At 41.4% G+C, this 19,711-nt stretch overlaps 1 protein-coding gene across 2 annotated transcripts in view; it reads left to right on the forward strand.

Annotated features, from left to right (window-relative positions):
- AGBL1 (ATP/GTP binding protein-like 1) overlaps positions 1-19,711 on the forward strand; it is a 920,262-nt gene that overhangs the window by 351,066 nt on the left and 549,485 nt on the right. For both annotated transcript variants that reach the window (XM_010832175.1, XM_010832176.1), the window contains one exon: positions 2,692-2,872. In XM_010832175.1, coding sequence (XP_010830477.1) covers positions 2,692-2,872 — 181 coding nt within the window. The remainder of the gene's footprint in view (positions 1-2,691; positions 2,873-19,711) is intronic.

Below are 19,711 nucleotides of genomic sequence, written 5' to 3' on the forward strand. Positions count from 1 at the left end.
TGCTGGTAGGGATTGGGGGCAGGAGGAGAAGGGGACGACAGAGGATGAGATGGCTGGATGGCATCACTGACTCGATGGACATGAGTCTGAGTGAACTCCGGGAGTTGGTGATGGACAGGGAGGCCTGGCATGCTGTGATTCATGGGGTTGCAAAGAGTTGGACATGATTGAACGACTGATCTGATCTGATCTGATCAGAGTATTCTTGCCTGGAAAATTTCATGTACAGGGGAGCAGGGTGGGCTATAGTCCATGGGGTTGCAAAGAGTCGGACACAACTGAGCACACATGTACACACACATGCATATACATATATAATGTGAATGTATCTGTATCTATAACTATTTCTATTTGTCTATATCTATACATAAAACAAGCAAACATTTGTACTTTTATTAATAACCAGTGATTCTTCAATAGATCTCATCACAGATCATAGCATACCAGTGAGACACTGACTTCATGACTGAGAACTTCTGATCAACAGTATAAACTCCAAACCCCAAACAAAATGTACGAGGAGGGATATTACTAGTTTGACACCAGCCTAATTTCTAAATTCATGAGCTACCATTTCCAGTCCTTTGCTTCAGCCACTCATGGCGTTTCTTGATTCTTGAAAGCACCGGTTTGTAAAAACTGATTGTTTTCACAGACTGGTAAAAACATTAAAAACACAACAGGAAACTGGTTGTGTTTCCTCTGTGTTCTTTGCATGTGTCTTTTTCTTTGCTTAGAAGACCCTTCCTCATCTTCTCTCTCAAGCTGTGCTTGGTTGCTCAGTTGTGTCCGACTCTTTGTGACCCCAGGGACTATTGAGCGCCGGGCTCCTCTGCTCATGGGATTCTCCAGGCAAGAATACTGGAGTGGGTTACCATGCCATTTCTCTCAAGTTAGATGATAATTATTCTGCAGGACCCAGTCTAAATAAATAGCATCACATCTCTGGAAGTGTCCTTCCCTCTCTCAGATAGACCTATTTTTGGTGCTTTATTTACACCTCCATTAGCTCGCTTGTCATCATTAGCTTGAATGTTTGTCACTGCCGACAAGCGCTTTGGGCTTTTACAGAACAAGAACTATAATAGATTCAGCTTTTTCTACTCAATGCCTCCTGCAGCTCCTGGAATATGTTCAAGATACCTGCTTAAATTAAAAAAAAGAAAAAGCTGAATGTTATCCCCCAAATAAAAAGGATCTACAAAGAGAAGTAATGTGCTCTCAACATAGTCAATAAAAGTGCATGAATATATATGCCCCTTAAACCTGCATCTCGTTGGCTGTTGACAGAGGGGATTTTGTTTGTTTTAACTGATGATAATAGTAATATGATTGGGTAATTAATAGTTTATTTCTCTGTATCTTTTATTCTTTGTTATTTAGGGGTTCTTGAGGTTATTCAGTTTTGTCTTTCTTTGTATAGAATTAGAGATACAGTTTATACCTTCAAAAATATTACTCTTTAAGGGAAGAAAAGCCATAAACTCATAGTTAAATATTTAACTAATGATTTGAATAATTAGGAAGAAAATGACTTGTTTAACTTTTAGACTGTTTAGTGGCTAGTGTATTTATACCTGGCAAAAATTTAGTTCTCGTCTTTAAAATGAGTTTAGGAGCAATAAGGAATTGGGTGAGGATACAGAAGGAAGTGAGAATCAAAAAACCGTCACAAAATCAGGCAGGAGGTTAGAGCAGACATGGTGAATTGCTTGTCTGATATCACATGTTCCCCACCTCCCACTTCCTCAAGTATGTGAGGACAGACATCACTAATCAATCAAAAGCGTTTTCCACCTGAGCCCAGATGTGGTCTGAGAATAGGTCTCAAAGCTATGTGCATCTTCTGTCAACAAAGAAAGGATGATAATAAGTCCATCTTTTCTCAATGCATTCTGCATAGAGGTATATTGTGTCAATACACTCCTTGTGATTGGCAGAAAGTGTGTTCCTGATTTCTTTTGCAAAGTGAAGCAGGTATTGCAACTCCAAAACTGAACTTCTAGGCGCTTCCTTCTGTGAAATCTCTCCAGGATTGGTCTCAGTGTCATAAAGTCAATCATAAGTTTCCCAGTTCAGTTTCTGTACTTGACTCCTCTAACTGCTGGGAAATGAGAGGGAACATCCTAACCACAGATTTTATAACTGAGAAGGTAGAGAGCTAACAAGTACACACTTAATGGCAAGCAATATGCCAAGTGCTTTATAATTACATCATTTAGTTTTTATAACAGCTACAGGAGGTCAGTAGCATTGTCCTCATTTTACACGTGAGAAAGCAGCCTTGGAGAAATTAAATCCTTCGTGAGATCTTACAACTGGTAAATGATGAAGATAAGATTCAATCTCAGATCTGGGACATCCAGCACCATGCTATTGGATCCTGAAGAGAAAACTGTTTCTTTGGTGGTCTTCTAAAATCTGATTCATGGCTTGTTTTGATGCCGCGAAGTACTTACGGTTTGGATAACAGCCTTGAGCTTTAACTTTATACTCTCCTGAGTTTTACAGACTATAGAGGCGGATGGAAAATGGATAAATGCACATTAGGTGTGTATTAGAAACAATCAACCTATTTAAGGCTTTATGCCAGTCAGGTGTAAAACTGGCTTCCTGGAGATTGTCTTGATTCATATGGAAACTGTATTTAGGTTTAATTTTCTTGTGTGTGTGTTTTCTTTTTCTCTGCAGGGCAGCGCCCATACCAAGTGATTACGGCTCGAGTTCACCCAGGAGAGAGCAATGCTAGCTGGGTGATGAAGGGGACCTTGGAGTTCCTGGTCAGCAGTGACCCTGTGGCTAGGCTCTTGAGGGAAAACTTCATTTTCAAGATAATCCCCATGCTCAACCCAGATGGTGTCATCAATGGCAAGTATGTCAGGCACCTGGCCTAACTTAGGTCACATTTATGTTACCATGATAATGGATTGTTGTTCTGCTCAATGGATTTGACTTGAGAGGTCTTCGTACTCTGGTAGGAATAACTTCTCTTGAGTTCTGTTACCTTGTACAAATATCAGGATATTCTCTATAAATATTGGTATCAATCTCATAGTTTCTTTTAATAGAAAAGTATAGATTCATAGGCAATTACTAACAGAAGAATCCTTAGAAAGAATTGAATCTAACACTCTCCTTTTAAAAAGGAAGGAATTGATGTCCATGATAATCAGATGACTCCCCGCCCACCACACCCTGCCATCTGGGCTGGGTTAATGACAAAGCCAGGGCTCAAACTGTGATCTGATGAAGTTAAGACTGGTGCTTTTCTTTGCTTCTGAGCCTGGTGGGCCACGGCCCATGGGGTCGCAGAGGGTCGGACACGACTGAAGTGACTGAGCACACCCTGCAGATAAGTCTTTATTTTCAGTTGTGTTTTTACTTGGAGCAGGAAATGGCAACCCACTCCAGTATTCTTGCCTGGAAAATCCCAGGGATGGAGGAGCCTGGTGGGCTGCTACCTATGGGCTCGCACAGAGTCTGCAGCAGCAGCAGCAGCAGCAGCAGTGTTTTACTGAATTCTGGATACAGCTGTAATAAGCTGTATTTAAATGGAATGGCTGAAATGGTTGAAGAATGGCCACGGAATGGTTAAAAGTGAAATGACTGAAAAACGGTTGGCTGAAAGAGACAAGACTGGGGTGGTGCTTTTCCTAGCCGACTCCTACATGCCTTTCAGAATGTATATTGGGAAAGATGCATTCCACTGTTAGAAAGAGTCAGCATTTTCAGAGTTTGTGGGCTGAGGCCCAGAAAGCAGAGCAGGTTCTCAATATCTCACAGCCGGTGGATGGGGGTGACAGGGTGAACATTCATACATACCTGCCTCAAGCTGTGGAAAAAAGCTTAACATTCCTTCCTTTGGTAATAAATGATTATTTTTACTATAGGATTAGACAGTGATATCCTATGGAAAAACCAGAATTCAAGATAAATAGAAATATTGAAAGGAAACATAATTTCAAGAGCTAAAGATGCAAAAGAAGTTGTAATTTAGAATATCCATATTAAAGAGGCAAACACATACTTTTAGAAACTAAGAAAATAGAGCAATATTGAAAATGTGAAAATAAAGAGAGATAAAATGAGAATTATAAAAAATATGAAAAAGCAAATTTCAGAGATAAAATGACTTAAATAAGAAAAATTTTTAAGAAATATAAAATAATTTCTTTCAGGAAAGAAATCCTAAATATTAATAAATGTTGAAATGCTGAGAATAGACTAGTTTCAAAGGATAAGAACAAAAAAAGAATATTGAGAAGTTAAAAAGGTTAAAGATATATAAATGGTAAAATAGTAAAAGAGGATCAGAATAAATTCCAAATGATAAAATATGTTAAATTATGCCAAGATGAAAGCAAATGAAAGCTAAAGCCTATAAAAATAAAATTAAAAAACAAACAGGAACATACTTAACAAGTTTCCTAGTTTTGTAGCTCCCCAAGTCTTTTTTTTTTTTGATGGAATTTTTTGGTGGGCAAAGAACAGGGTCCTTCCTTTTTGTATATGGTGACTGGTTGGCACAGTCTGGCACTTTTTGCATATGGTGACCGGTTGGCACATACGAGGCATGAGAGGACAAGTCCCTTAGCAGGTACCATCAATCAGACCCGGGCAGCAGTCAGGCTTCTTAGATCTCAAGCGGGACAAAGCCCTGAAGCACAGTGTCCATTCCTGGTCCACAGCACTCAGCTGGCTCCTACCACGTGTTCATTGAGCTCTAGGAATCAGCTCTAGAGTCTCACTGAATCTCTCCTCCCTGCTTGAGGGGCTAAGGGTTTTATTAGCCTAAATGGATGGAAAACAACTCTGCAAGCCATCTTCAGGGACATGACCTCGTTTCAAATATTTTCTCATCCAAGTTGGCTCTTTTCTGAAGTTACGTGTTCCCTTGAATCATCTGGAGTCTGGCTGAGAGTGAAAAAAGCACTGGGTTCAGAGTCATAATTCTACTTGGGAATTCTGGCTCTCCCCCGACCTACTTAGTTTTCTCTTCTATTGAAACAGGAAGCTCCCTGTTGACCCATCTGGGTAAAGGTCTTAAAAGCCTAAGGTAATATTCAAGCTTTGGAACAAATACTATAGTTTCTTCTATTTCAGATGCTCACACCTCTGAATCAGAGGCTTGGTCCAGGTCTTAGTTTGAAAGGTTAATGTGGTCTCATCAGTGAATATCCTTCTGGTCTGGACATGCTTTATTTCCAGCTGGTTGCTTTGGGTTCCCTAATGGCAGGCCAGCTTCTTCTTTATGACACCACCATTCATCATCATTACCGTTATTTATTATGACTAACTTACCCTTTTTATTTATATAGCATCTTTCATCATGGAGCTCAAAGCACTTTGTAGGTTACTTTGGATCACTCAAACCATTTTGGCTGAGAGGGATTTGGAAATCATATTGTTATTCCACTGAAAGGAAAATCCCCAGGTCATTGCACATCATTACTGAAAGACTTGAGACTGCCATGGAATCATAACATCACATGAAAAATAGGCTTAAAATCCTCAGCTCATGAGCCCTTCCCAGAACACACCTAACATATGGTTTACCTTGTTTTTGTTGAGTCCCTAAGTCGTGTTGAACTCTGCGACCCTATGGACTTAGCCTGCCAGGCTCCTCTGTCCATGGGATTTTCTAGGCAAGAATACTAGAGTGGGCTGCTGTTTCCTTCTCCAGGATATTTTCTTGACCCAGGGATTGAATCCGTATCTCCTCTACTGGTAGGTGGATTCTTTACCACTGAGCCACCAGGGAAGCCCATGGTTTATCTAATGTCCACTTAAATTCTTCATTGACATTCCATTTAAGGACATACACATTCCATGGTATATAATTAGGTGGATTTGTTTTTCTCTGTTTTGATCTTATGAATTTTACACATTTTGCCTAAAATGTGTAAAAATAAGGATAAGATATTACCTTCATTTTACATGTCTTAACTTCCCCAGGTGAAACCCCCTCCAAGTTTGATGCAGTTCACCTAAACATTGCTTATGTGATGTTGTTTCTGATGTTCTGACTTTCATTGGTTTTCTTGGGACACATTCCTATTCATAGGCTTCTTAACATTAACAAAACTTCCCTGTGTGTGGTCTGACCAGCAAAGAGGCAAGCTTTGCCTAAAGATTAAAGAGCCCAAACTTGAACTTGGCACTTAATCTACCACATGAAGCTTTTCTTTTACAAGAAATGATGGGCCCCTATGGAGTTTGAGAAACCGTGTAAAGGTGGAGTAGTTTCCTTGATGCTAATGGAGACTCTGAGGATGGCTGAGAGGTTTTAATAGCAGTGGTCAGGGAGACAAAGCCAGGATTTTCTAGCAGAAATAGAGAGGGTCTTGCCAAACCAAAGGTATCTTAGCAACATATGTCTGTAACAGGAAAACAAATCACAAAGATGGTTTCCAAAAGAAACGTCCTACCATCTTGTTGGCCTGGTCATTTGTATTGAACTAGGCTGAGTTCTAAGTAATCTGGGAGGCCTGACGCAGTGATCCGTTGATTCTTATAATTCTTCCCAACATGCAATAAAAGTAGGAGACCACCGGTTGGGTTAAAGCAGAGGTGATAATGGTGGCTTGATTAAAGCGGGAGGTGGGAGAAGACAGGCGATACCTTAAAAGGTCATCATGGCAAGTAAGTGAAGGAGAGGAAGAGATCTAATGTGAATCCCAGTTTTTGGACTTTGGTTGCTGGGTGGATGGTAGTGACAAAGAATTTTTATAAAATCAACACACAGGCCAACATTTTGTTCCCAGTAGAATCGGAGTATATTTGTCCTGAGTATATTTGTCCTTAGTATATATACAAGTCTACAAACGTGATTACCTCTTCCAAGACCACAGTGGAAAAGAAGTAAACAACAGTAAAGAAAACAGTAAAGATGGTGTTTTGCCATCTTGAATCCAGCAGAAACTAACACAAGATTATAAAGCCAACTCTACCCCAATAGTAAAAAAAGAACAAAGGTCATGCTGTAAGTAATAGCTGACTGCTTTAGGACAGCGGTCCCCAATATCTGGATTCTAACGCCTGATGATCTTAGGTGGAGCTGATGTAATAATGATAGCAATAATGTGCACAATAAATGGATTGCCCTGAATCATCCCCAAACCATCCCTCCTGCCAGTTCATGGAAAAATTATCTTCCATGAAACCAGCTCCTGCTGCCAAAAAAGTTGGGGCTCTCTGCTCTAGAAGAAACATATGAAACTATAAACATCAGATAAAAATATTGATGATTTTAACTATCTAGGACCATTTAAACTTAGTATGGATAGCCTTTTATTTGTGAGTTGGGAAGGCTTTATTTTACTACATTAAAAGCCCTCACAGACTTTATCTAAGAAAATATTTAGCACCTTTTTTAAGTCAAGAAAGAATCTTTCTCTTTTACATGTATTTTCTTATCCAGTAGTAATTATGGCCCAACCGGAGTATCAGTAGATCTTCTGTATAATTTTCAGGTATGAAAATAAATTTAAATACATATACAGGGGTGAAGTCTTCAGAGCAGTTTATTTTTTTTTAATTGGGGTATAATTGCTTTACAATATTAGTTTCTGCTGTATGGCAAAGTGAATCAGCTGTAAGTATACGTATATCCCCTCCCTCTTGAGCCTCCGTCCCACACCACCAGCCCACCCCTCTAGGTTGTCACAGAGCACCGAGCTGAGTTCCCTGTGCTCCACAGCAGCTTCCCATTAGCTGTCTATTCAGTTCAGTTTAAGTAGCTGATATTACAGAGGCAGGACTATAACTACCGTCTATTCTGCATTCCTTTCTATAGAGATTTAAAAGCATTAAAATAAAAGAAACTTAAAATGTTCTAGCTGGGCGGATCCTTGTATATTACTTAGTCTCTGTCCATTAAATGATAAGGTAATTGAGACTAAAGAGATAAAAATAAGTTATCACATAGTCTAGTTGAAAAATGGCACTAAAAATTGTCTAGATAATTAAAACGCTCAGGCAAACACACACACACACATGCCCAGGTTGTGTAGCCAGCTTGTGATAAGGTTGGGGTTTGGACCCGTCTCCCTCCAGAGCCCATGTCAATTTTAATCCATCAGCTCTTCCCAGACTTAGATGGTGTGCTTAGTCACTCAGTCATGTCTGACTGCGACCCCGTGGACTGTAGCCTGCCAGGCTCCTCTCTCCATGGGGATTCTCCAAACAACAATACGGAGTGGGTTGGCATTTTTTTCTCCAGGGGAGCTTCCTGACCTGGGGATTGAACTGGGGTCTCCAGGATTGCAGGCAGATTCTTTACCATCTGAGCCACCAGGGAAGCCCAAGAATACTAGAGTGGGTAGCCTATCCCTTCTCCAGGGGATTTTCCTAACCCAGGAATTGAAATGGGGTCTCCTGCATTGCGGGCAGATTCTTTACCAGCTGAGGTACTAGATGGAGATGGAAGTAAAGCCTCAGCCCCATCAGCAGAAATGGTTTCTAAAGTTAGTCCTGTTTTTTTTTTTAGCTTTTTATTTTATACTGGAGTAAAGAGATTAACAATGTTGTGATGGCTTCAAGTGGACAGCAAAGGGACTCAGCCATACATATGCATGGATCCATTCTCCCCTCCGATCCAGGCTGCCACATAACACTGAGCAGAGTTCCCCATGCTGGACAGTAGAACCTTGTTGGTTATCCATTTAAAATATAGCAGTGTGTACATGTTGATCTCAAATTATTGACCTTGATCTTCACATCCAGTGTGACAGGGATGAAAGAAGGCATAGCCTTCCCAGCTTTCCACAGTATTGATCCATGATAAATGAATCAGTTTATCCTTGGTTTTCCTTCATGGAATCTGAATTCCCAGCTTGGCTTAAGCCTGGACACTCTACCATATCCTGCCAGCTTTTTCCATTGTAGAAGACATCCTTCCTGTTGCCACCAACTTTCTGGCTGTAAATAGCACTCGTCTGACTTTGAATAGTTTTGGTCACTGGGCTCCTCTTCCACTGTCCTCTCTAGTACATTTTCATTCAGGTGACTATTCAGGATCACAAAGTGATTATGGTGATCCCCTTTGGGCTCACTTCACCTCTGGGCTTGGCTAGGCCTCTTCCTTCCTTTTTTTGATATGTTACCAGCTCCCCTCTTATATGATCTCAATTCTTTGAATGTATTTCAAATCTCTTCAAGATAAAAACATGTAGCACTGATTCTCAGATTTTCAGATTTCACAGATCAGTTACCTTTGAAAAAAAAGGACTATAGTGAGTATATAATCTTTTAAGAATTTGCACAAGTAAGAATGGAAGATACTCTCTAAGCTGCTGACCAACAGATTCATGAGAAATTCAACATCAGATGTTTCTTGGGCTGCCTCTTCACTTACATAAAATCCTACAAGTAACTCAGAGGTTTGTGCTGCTCGATCTTTAGATCATGGAAGTGAGCATTCTTACTTTTCATGCCACGATACATGTACTACTGGCCATGAAGACTTCCTTGTGGGTAGAGAACAATGTAGTCATTGAATGAATTGGCTATTCCCAGTATTAATCTTCCCAGAAAGGAGTGAATCCTGGAACAGGAAAAGATTCCTGACAAATGGACCTTTTAGGGGGAAGATACAATTCTTATGATCTTGAAATTAGAGAAACTCTGGTCCCCCTTACATCATCGAGGGTCATTTTAGAATGATGGCACCTAGGATGTCAAGGAGGTCTGAAGAAGCAATTGCTCAGCTTGCTGCCTGAGAATGAGAACAGCTATCACCAATGATCAGTTTTAAATTTTCTATGAGTAGTTATCATCTGTTATATCCTTTATTCTTATTATTGTTATTGAGTCACTAAGTTGTATCCTACTCTTTGCGAACCCAGGGACCTCAGCACTCCAGCTTCCCTGTCCTTCATTATCTCCATGAATTTGCTCAGACTCATGACCATTGAGTCACTGATGCCATCTGACCATATCATTCTGTCACCCCCTTCTTCTCTTTCCCTCAATCTTTCCCAGTATCAGGGGCTTTTCCAAAGAGTCAGCTCTTCATATTTATTCTTAATAAAGACTCTGATGCTGGGAGGGATTGGGGGCAGGAGGAGGAGGGGACAACAGAGGATGAGATGGCTGAATGGCATCACTGACTCGATGGACGTGAGTCTGAGTGAACTTCAGGAGTTGATGATGGACAGGGAGGCCTGGCATGCTGCGATTCATGGGGTCACAAAGAGTCGGACATGACTGAGCGACTGAACTGAACTGAACTGAAAGTGCTAATAAGCCTTTCTGTCTTGTTTCAGCTGTGTTATTGAGATTGAAAGAAAGTATCTATGCCTCAGATTGGTGAAGAAGAGCAGTGGCGGTCATACTTAGAGAAACTCTTAAGGAGACAGTGAATAATAAGTACAATGGCTAGTATGTTTTAAAAATCATAGTAATATTGAGACATTTAAAAATAAAATTGTTTTTTTAATTATGAAAGGATACGTGATACAATCAAGATAATAGGTGTTGAGGAAGATGGGATTTGATTCACACAGTGATAGAAATTTGAAAGTTCAAAAGGGGAATGCAGAAGAAACCAGATGATTAATATTTGCAGAGGCAGGCACTGCCTACAAGCCTGGGGGAAGCAAAGGGAAGCTGTGGAGTTACTGGAACCCAGGGGCTGAAAGGCTTCAAAACACTGGTGTTTGGAACTCTGAGAAGGAAATGTGACTTGTCATGGGCTTCAGTAGACCAAAGGTCACAGGTGAAAGGGTCAAAGAGAGTAATATCCAAATAGCAAGGGGACACATTCCACCTGCTGCTGGCACCCATGAGAGGATGCAGTGGTGCCATTGGTGTGCATCTTAAGATGCAGGGGCTGAGCCAATCACCTGGTGCTGCTCTCGTCTCTTTACTGAACTGGGAAACATAGAGGGTACCTTTCACTTCCTCCTCCTGCCTTCTTATCTCTCTCTAGCGCCTCTCATTTCAGAACCTAGCAGGAAGTCAACTGGCAAGGTAGTCTGAGCATTGCAATCTGCAGAGTTTTAGCTGCAGTGTGACAGAGAAGGAGACAGAATTGTGGGCTGAGAGCTCAGAGACAACTGGTGAAAAGCAAGCGTAAAGCGTCCACCTACAGAGTGCCCATTATGCAATTGCATTGGGCTTATTACTGTTTATATGTGACTTCTTTGTTTTCAAAAAATAAAGTGGTTTATTGTCTCCAATGGGGGGAAAATGAAGCTTTATTATTGTAGAAAGTCCCACTGTGGAGAAAAAGCTTAAAGAAGAAATTAAAAAGCACCCAAATTTCAGGCTAACACATTGCATTACTCCAAGGGGTATTGTTCACATTATCATCTATGATAATTACATTGTGCCTGTGGAATTTTGTAAGATGGAGTCCCTCCCTGAATCAGGCTGCACAGAGAGATACACTATTAGGAAGATGAAGAAGATGCATTAGCGTTTGTTCATAAATCTACAGCTTCGGGTATATCAGTTATTTCTTTACATGTATTTCTATATCCAGACCCATTTTAACTTTTATAAGATACTGTATTTTATAGTAGAGTTTAAAAACAAACAGCATCTTCCTAATGGCAAAGAATACAAATGGTGTTATTCGTTTTTAAAACAGCAATCTTACTGTATTATTGGGCCATAATTAATTCAAACAGTTCTCCTTATAAACAACAGACAGGTGAAGAGTCTTGTCAGTCTCTTGACAAATTTCTCAGGTCGTTTCCTTTAAGATAGATTCTTAAAAGTCGTGTTCTTAGTGAAATGTTATGCACATTTCATATTTAATACCTATCATTGCCAGATTTCTCTCTATAGAAGATACGCAGATGTATATTCCTCCCACTGATGGATGAAAGGGCCTGGTCTCCATACCTTTTTAACGCTGCACATTATCATTCTTTTTATTCTTTGTCAATCTGATAAGATAAAAATATGATTTTTAAATTTAACTTTTTATACTTGTGGAAAAGTAAATATCGTATCCCATTTTGCAGATGGAAAAAAAAAAATCGGATGCAAAAATCAGGTGACATATGCAAGGCCAGCCACACGGTTGATGTTTCACACTCAGGAATTAAACCCAGGTTTGTCAGGTTGCAAACCTCCCATTCTTTCCACCTGGCTGTGCAGTCCCACTTATGTCAAACCTTCCATACCGTCATACGGTGACGCTTCTTTCGAATGCTGTCAGCATAGAACTTGGGAAGTGTAAGCGCCTAATACGTACCTGTTAAGTCTAACTCAGGGTGAACCTGACCTTTCTAAAGCGTTTTAACATGTGGCCCTCCAGAGAGTTCATCTTCAGACCAGAGTAAGAGCTCTAAAGCAGTGGTCCACAAGCTTTTTGACACCAGGGACCCTTTTCATGAAACACAATTTTTCCACAGACTGGATGAGGATGGCTTCAGGATGATTCAAGTGCATTACGTTTATTCTGCACTTTATTTCTATTACTATTACATCAGCTCCACCTCAGAGCATCAAGCATTAGATTCTGGAGGTTGCAGACCCTTGCTTTAAAGAGCTTTGAACCAGCTCTGTCAGAAATGAACTTTCTGATACATCTTCAGTTAAATATTAGTAAGCAAGTATTGGTGTACTACTCACAGTGTTTTACTACAAAACACTGGCTATAGTTTTTCATTCAATCTTGTACAGATGTTAGAGTTAGGCCATAAAGAAGGCTGAGAACTGAAGAATTTATGCTTTTGAATTGTGGTGCTGGAGAAGACTCTCAAGAGTCCCTTGGACTGCAAGGATATCAAACCAGTCAGTCCTAAAGGGAATCAACCCTGAATATTCATGGGAAGGACTGATGCTGAAGCTGAAACTCCAATACTTTTACCACCTGATATGAGAACCAACTCATTGGAAAAGACCCTGATGCTGGGAAAGATTAAAGGCAAGAGAATGGGGCAACAGAGAAGGAGATGGTTAGATGGCCTCATCGACTCAATGGACATGAGTTTGAACAAACTCTGGGAGATAGTGAAGGAGAGGGAAGCCAGGCTTTCAGCAGTTGAAGGGTTCTTGAAAAGTTGGACATGACTTAGTGACTGAACAACACCAAGAAAATTAGAAGATTAGATTTGTAACCTACCCATTTGAGGTATGATTTTTATTGAACCTGGGGGTATGATGCTTAACTGTCTCTATTCCCTTCTCATCCTTTTAGTCCCCATTCACTGTTTTGAATGAATGACATATCAGGGAGCCTGTTTTTATGTCTGGACAGTCTCCAACAGGCTAAGGTTTAATCAGCATCTTCCACGCTGGGAAGATTTGTGCCCTTATGAGTTCTGCCCTATGCCCTGAAAAGCAAGGACAGCAGATGACACTCCTTTGTAGAGGGGAGAAGGAGAAGCAGGAAAATACAGGGGAGACCAGTAAAGGCAGAGGGATACTGTCTGTAGACGGTCAGCCTCTATCTGTATCACTCTCTCTCTCAGCAAGGCACTTTGTCCTCCTGTCCAAAGGCCAAAATGATCCCAAGCCAAAGAGCCTAACAGAAGAAAGTTCTACATTCTCTGTGGCCTTTGGGAAGATGAATGATCGAGTAAATGTTGTCTGGAGAAATAGTGGTGATGGTGGTTATCCCATGCCATGCCGTGACATGACAGGAGAATGATACTCCACATTGAACTCTCGTTCCAAAGTTTCAGCTCCAAATTCTCCTTTCAGTGAGGCCCAGGAAATCCACCACTCCTGCTATGGGATCTCCCTGGGAAATATTTGCTGGCCAAAGGTCATGTTTCTTAGTTAGAGCTTAGCCATGCCAGTCATCTTTCCTTCAACGTAGGATGCAATTTCTCTTCCTGGGAGCTGAAAAAGTTTCTTAAACTTGCAATCACGGACTTTGAAAATTCAGAATGTTTTGCTCTTTTGTAGTCTCTGGACCAGAGTCATCAGTGGATGGATATTTGTTTTTAAGAAAATTTTAATTTCTTTGGATATGGAGTGAAGGTTGGTTCTTTGGATGGAAATAGCAGTCTGACTCCGTTTCTGCTTTGTTTGCTGGTCTCAGTGTTAGGGGCTCTGAGAAGAGGTGGGCAAAAGGTATTTAACCTCTTTCTCCTTGCTTTACTTTCTTTATATAGATAATAGGGGGAAATGTTATTTTGATCCAGAAAGGATTATTTGGATGGAGGAACTATAGTTTTCTCCATTTACCTGATGCCCTCACCGGAAAAAAAAGGAACAATGGAAGTCTCAGTCCAGTTTGAATGCTGAGATGTTCTCCTAGGCACAGAAAGGGAACACTTACAGGAATATGTTAATCTCACAGACTCTTTTTAAAATTAAAAGGTAAAGTTTTAAAACTTTTTTTAAACATCGGAGAATAGTTGCTGTACAATGTTGTGTTAATTTCTGTTGTATAATAAAGTCAGTCAATGGTATGTATACATATATCCCCTCCCTCTGGGACCTCCCTCCCAGCTCCTGCATCTCACCCCTCTAGGTCATCACAGAGCATGGTGCTGGGCTCCCTGTGTTGTACAGCAGGTTCCCACTGGTTATCTGTTTTACACAGGGGAGGGTATATATGTCAATTCCATTCTCCCACATCATCTCAGCCCCTTCCCCCTCCAAGTTCATGTCCCTTTTCTGCACCTGCATCAAATAACAACAAAATGAAAGACACATATGCATTTGAGATTATTTTAAAAGTTGCAAATGTAACTGTTTTCTACCTTAAATACTTGCCTTGCAAATGTCTGCCAGCAAGTCTCAAATCATGGTCTACAGAGATTTTGCCGGACATCTGTGATGTTCCTTCTAAGAGACAGAAGGAGGTAAAGAGATCCATGAAGAACGTGGCATTTGGTGGCACTGTCTGAACCTCTGTGCGTACCTCTTAGGAAAAGTGTGAGTTAAGGGAACATTTGAGGGTTGTGGTTCTAGATGCTTTTTAACTGCCGTGTTGGAGAAGACTCTTTAGAGTCCCTTGGACAGCAGAGGGATCAAACCAGTCAATCCTAAAGGAAATCATTCCTGAATATTCATTGGAAGGACTAATGTTAAAGCTGAAGTTCCAATACTTTGGCCTCCTGATGCGAAGAACTGACTCATTGGAAAAGACCCTGATGCTGGGAAAGATTGAAGGCAGGACAAGAAGGGGACGACAGAGGATAAGATGGTTGGATGGCATCACCGACATAAGCTTGAGCAAGCTTCAGGAGTTGGTGATGGACAGGGAAGCCTGGTGTGGTTCAGTTCATGGGGTTGCAAACTCCGACATGACTAAGCGACTGAAATGAACTGAACTGCTTCTAGAGAGAGATCCGATACAGTCTTGTTGATGAACTTGTTCTTAGAGACAAAATGAAAATGATTTGCTCTGGGAACTGTGAAAGTCCTGCTGCTAAGTCATTTGCATAGTGTTAAATGATGCATAGTTCTGGGTGGATAGTTCTGGGAGGGTGCTCCCAAGGGCTTGCTTGCTCCCACCCCTTCCTACCACAGCCTGCCCACTGAGAGGGGGGTCAGCAGTCTGACTCTTCCATTTGCCTTCCTCAGATATTGCAGTGCCGAATAAGTATTACTATTTATTATTCCTAAATTTAGGATTATTAATTATATCAGCATAAACCTAATTTATGCCATCATAAACAGCGATAATAAATGCTGCCAAATGCTAATACCCAGCTCTTGCCAACTGTGCCTGTGGTTGATGGGTTCCCCCCTCTCTTCCCAGAAGCATTAAATTAAAAATGATTCAATGTTGCAGAATCATTGATCACATCAGAGCTGAGGCTCTTGGGGAAATGGGCTTGTTTTGTTAAATGCTTTTCTCCGTCATTTGCTGGGCAACTTTTGTTATCTGTCTGCACTGGAGTTTTTCTCTGTTCCTCCCCCTATAGGAGGAGCAGGGATGCAGGCAAGGAGGGAGGTGGTAGATCATTTGTTCTTCTTTCTAGATCTCCCCTTTAGACATCTCTCTTTATAGTATTACCACTCTTAACACCTTCTTTCAGCATACTGAGAAGTCTTTATAAAGCAAACCCTTGAGGATAATTTGGATGTGTTATTTCTCAATTCCCATCACGTCTACCATGTTTTTAATGATGTATGTCATGTGGCTTCCTAAAATCCATCAATTTCCATCACTGGAAAATACGAAGCACAGCTGTGACAGCTCCACCAATACTGAGGGTGTTATTTCTTTTGCCTTTTACCCTCGGGGAGGCTTTGCTTTTATGAAGGAGGACGTAAGCCTGTGTCCCCTTGTTATGAGAACTGTAGTAAGACTTCACTGCTTTTCTCAAAGGGAACTGTTTGAACTTTTCCTGCCTTCTTCCTGGATCATTCTTTTTTTCCCATCTGGGATGACTGACGGAGGTGTAGTAAAGAAACTTTCCATCAGGTGATCCAAAGGCTGATTTAGGTCAGAGTTGTATTCTTTCCATCGATGTGGCTTTGAACAAGTTACTTAAGCTCTCCATTCCTGTTTCTTCAGTGTTTGAAGACACCTTCCCTAGGTATCATCGTGGTCAAATACCACAGCACTTTGAAACCGTTAAGCACTGTATGGAATTATAAAGGAAGGGTTCCTCGGATGGTGTTCTTTCTTTTTTTAACTAGAGGAAGGAATATGTTTTATATTTAAATTTTTATTGAGGTATAGTTGACATATGATACTACTATGTCACACACATAGTGATTTGACATTTATATACATTACTAATTTATCACCGTGATAGGTCTAGTGAGCATTTGCCAACATATGAAGTTATTGCAATGTTATTGATTTTATTCCCTAAGTTTTACATTATCTAAGCTGTGACTTATTTTATAAAATAACTACAAGTTTGTACCTCTTAATTCCCTTTCCCTGTTTCGCCAAACCCCTCAACCTTCTCTTTCTCTTCCTCTCTTTAGTTTTGATTCGTTCTTTCTTATACTTACAATTTCTTACTCTTTGCTGAAGTTCTTATTGAGTTCATCTATTATTCTCCCAGGTTTGTGAGCCTCTTTCTGATTATTTCTTTAAACTCCTCACTTGGTAAGTTGCTTTTCTCTTTTTCATTTACTTCTTTTCCTGAGGTTTTGTCTTGTTCTTTCATTTGAAGGTATCCCTTTGTCTCCTCAATTTCCCTACCTCCCTGTGTATGTTTCTACATATTAGGTATGTCAGCTACATCTCTGGGCCTTGGAAGAGTGACTTACATATACGTGATCACCACACAGGCTCTCCTCTGTGGGTGGCAAATGCCCTCCTCTTATGGTTGGACTGTGAGCAAAGTGGTGGGGGCAGGTCCCCAGTCCAGCTGCCTGTGAGGCCTGGCTGTGGTGGTTGCAGGTGCCCTGCTGGGTAGGGCTGCTTCTTGGCAAGGCTGTTTCTAAGGCCCAGCTGAGATTACTGCAAGTGTGCTTGTGGACAGATCTGGCCCCCCCAGAGTGGGAGTCACTTGGAGGGGCTGCTTGGGTGGGTGGATCAGGTGTGGAGGGTCCTCAGGGGAATGCTAGGATGGGATGCGTGGTGTTAACTAGTTTGATGGAGAGGGACAGACATAGTGCTCACTAGCGCTAAGCCAACTAGAAGCCAGGGAAAGGAGAGTAAAATAAATGGTGTCCACCAGCACTTATTTCCCCAGAGAAATTCCCACTAGATCCTAGCCTGTTTAGTACACACTATAAAGTTATAAGCCAGAACTCCCTGGTAAAGAGTCTGCCTGCAATGCAGGAGACCCAGGTTCAATCCCTGGGTCAGGCCCCTGGGAAAGGGAATGACAACCCACTCCAGTATTCTTGCCTGGAGAACTCCATGGACAGAGGAGCCTGGTGGGCTACAGTCGTGGGGTGGCAAAGAGTCGGACACGACTGAGCGACTAAGCACAGCACAGAGCACCAGAACTCTAGGGTCAGATTGATGAGGGCTCAACAGCCTTTCCACATCTCACCTGTGCTGTGATCTTGGGTTGGGTACTTAACTCCTTTGAGCATCAACTTCTTAACCTCTTTGAGCATAAAACTGTAAAATTTCCTTGTATGATGCAAGCACGTTTCAGGCTGTGCCTCTGCACTGGAACTCAGTGGGTGTGTTTTTACAAGCTCTTTAAGAGTGGGTCTTGGTTAGCCACAACCCTCTGGCCCTCCTAAATGTAAGCCAAGCTGGTTTTCAAAAGCAAACACTATGGGGGCTCATAGTGTTTTCTTCCTGGCACAGGTCCCACAGGCTGGAAAACACAACACTGGGCTCAGGCTGTTCACTTCTCAGGGGGCATCTCCATAGTCGTGATACCTGCCTCCTGCCCCCGGTTGTCAGTGACCCCATGGTGGGGTGAGCTCTGTGACTAGGCAGCATCTCTGCTACTCCTACCTGTCTCGACGTGGTCTTTTCTTTATGCTGTTAGTTGTAGAAAATCTGTATGCGAGTCTCCAGGTCATTCTGACACAATTGCTCATATGTAATTGTAGTTCAGGTGTATCTGTGAGAGGATGTAAACTCAGGAGCTTCCTACTCTGCCATCTGCATCCTGATGGTTTCCAGTTGTTTTCTGTTGCCTGTATTATAACTGTGGGACGTGCAAAGTTCTTCTCAGTCGCCAAGCCAAGCAGGCTCTTTCCTGCTTCCATTTTCTAGTGTTTCAAAGATATCAGGATAAGGTTTGGCAAGAATAGATGAGACAGATATTCTTCAGAGGTTGGGATAAGGTCAAAGGTGAGAAAGTCTCCTTTAATATATATATTTGATATATACGTATATACATGGTGTATATATATGTATATATATAATTACATGTATATGTATACAATTTATCGATCTTACATCCACTTCATAATTTTAAAATAACAATCACAAGGACAACAACCTCTTTAGTAAGAGCTTTGATTGACTTGTGATTATGATTTAAAAATTATGGATTGGGTTGAGAACTGAATAAATTGTATAAAGTATACAGCACTAGGGAGGCTTGGAACTGGAAGAATTCAGCTAATGCCTATTTTCTTTTCATGCTTACTTTTCAAATAAATATCAGTTGTTGTTGTTCAGTTGCTAACTCAGGTCTGACTCTTTTCGACCCCATGGACTGCAGCACACCAGGGTCTGCTGTCTTTCACTGTCTCCTGGAGTTTGCTCAAATTCATGTCCACTGAGTTGGTGATGCCATCTCACCATCTCACCTTCTGCCTCCTGCTCCTTTTGCCCTCAGTTTTTCCCAGCATCTGTGTCTTTCCCAATGAGCCAGCTCTTCACATCAGGTGGCCAAAGTATTAGAGCTTCAGCTTCAGCATCAGTCCATCTAATGAGTATTCAGGGTTGATTTCCTTTAGGATTGACTGGTTTGTAATCCAAGGGACTCTTAAGAGTCTTCTCAAGCACCACAATTCAAAAGCATCAATTCTTTGGTGGTCAACTTTCTTTATTGTCCAACTCTCACATCTGTACGTGGCAACTGGAAAAACCATAGCTTTGACTATAAGGACCTTTGTCGGCAAAGTGATGACTCTGCTTTTTAATACACTGTCTAGGAGAACGCGATGGCACCCCACTCCAGTACTCTTGCCTGGAAACTCCCATGGAAGGAGGAGCCTGGTAGGCTGCAGTCCATGGGGCCGCTAAGAGTCAGACACGACTGAGCGATTTCACTTTCACTTCTCACTTTCATGCATTGGAGAAGGAAATGACAACCCACTCCAGTGTTCTTGCCTGGAGAATCCCAGGGACACGGGAGCCTGGTGGGCTGCCGTCTATGGGGTCACACAGAGTGGGACACGACTGAGGTGACTT

This window comes from Bison bison, unplaced genomic scaffold (assembly GCF_000754665.1).
Source record: "Bison bison bison isolate TAMUID 2011002044 unplaced genomic scaffold, Bison_UMD1.0 scf7180017860443, whole genome shotgun sequence".
In the NCBI taxonomy this organism is placed as follows: Eukaryota; Metazoa; Chordata; class Mammalia; order Artiodactyla; family Bovidae; genus Bison; species Bison bison.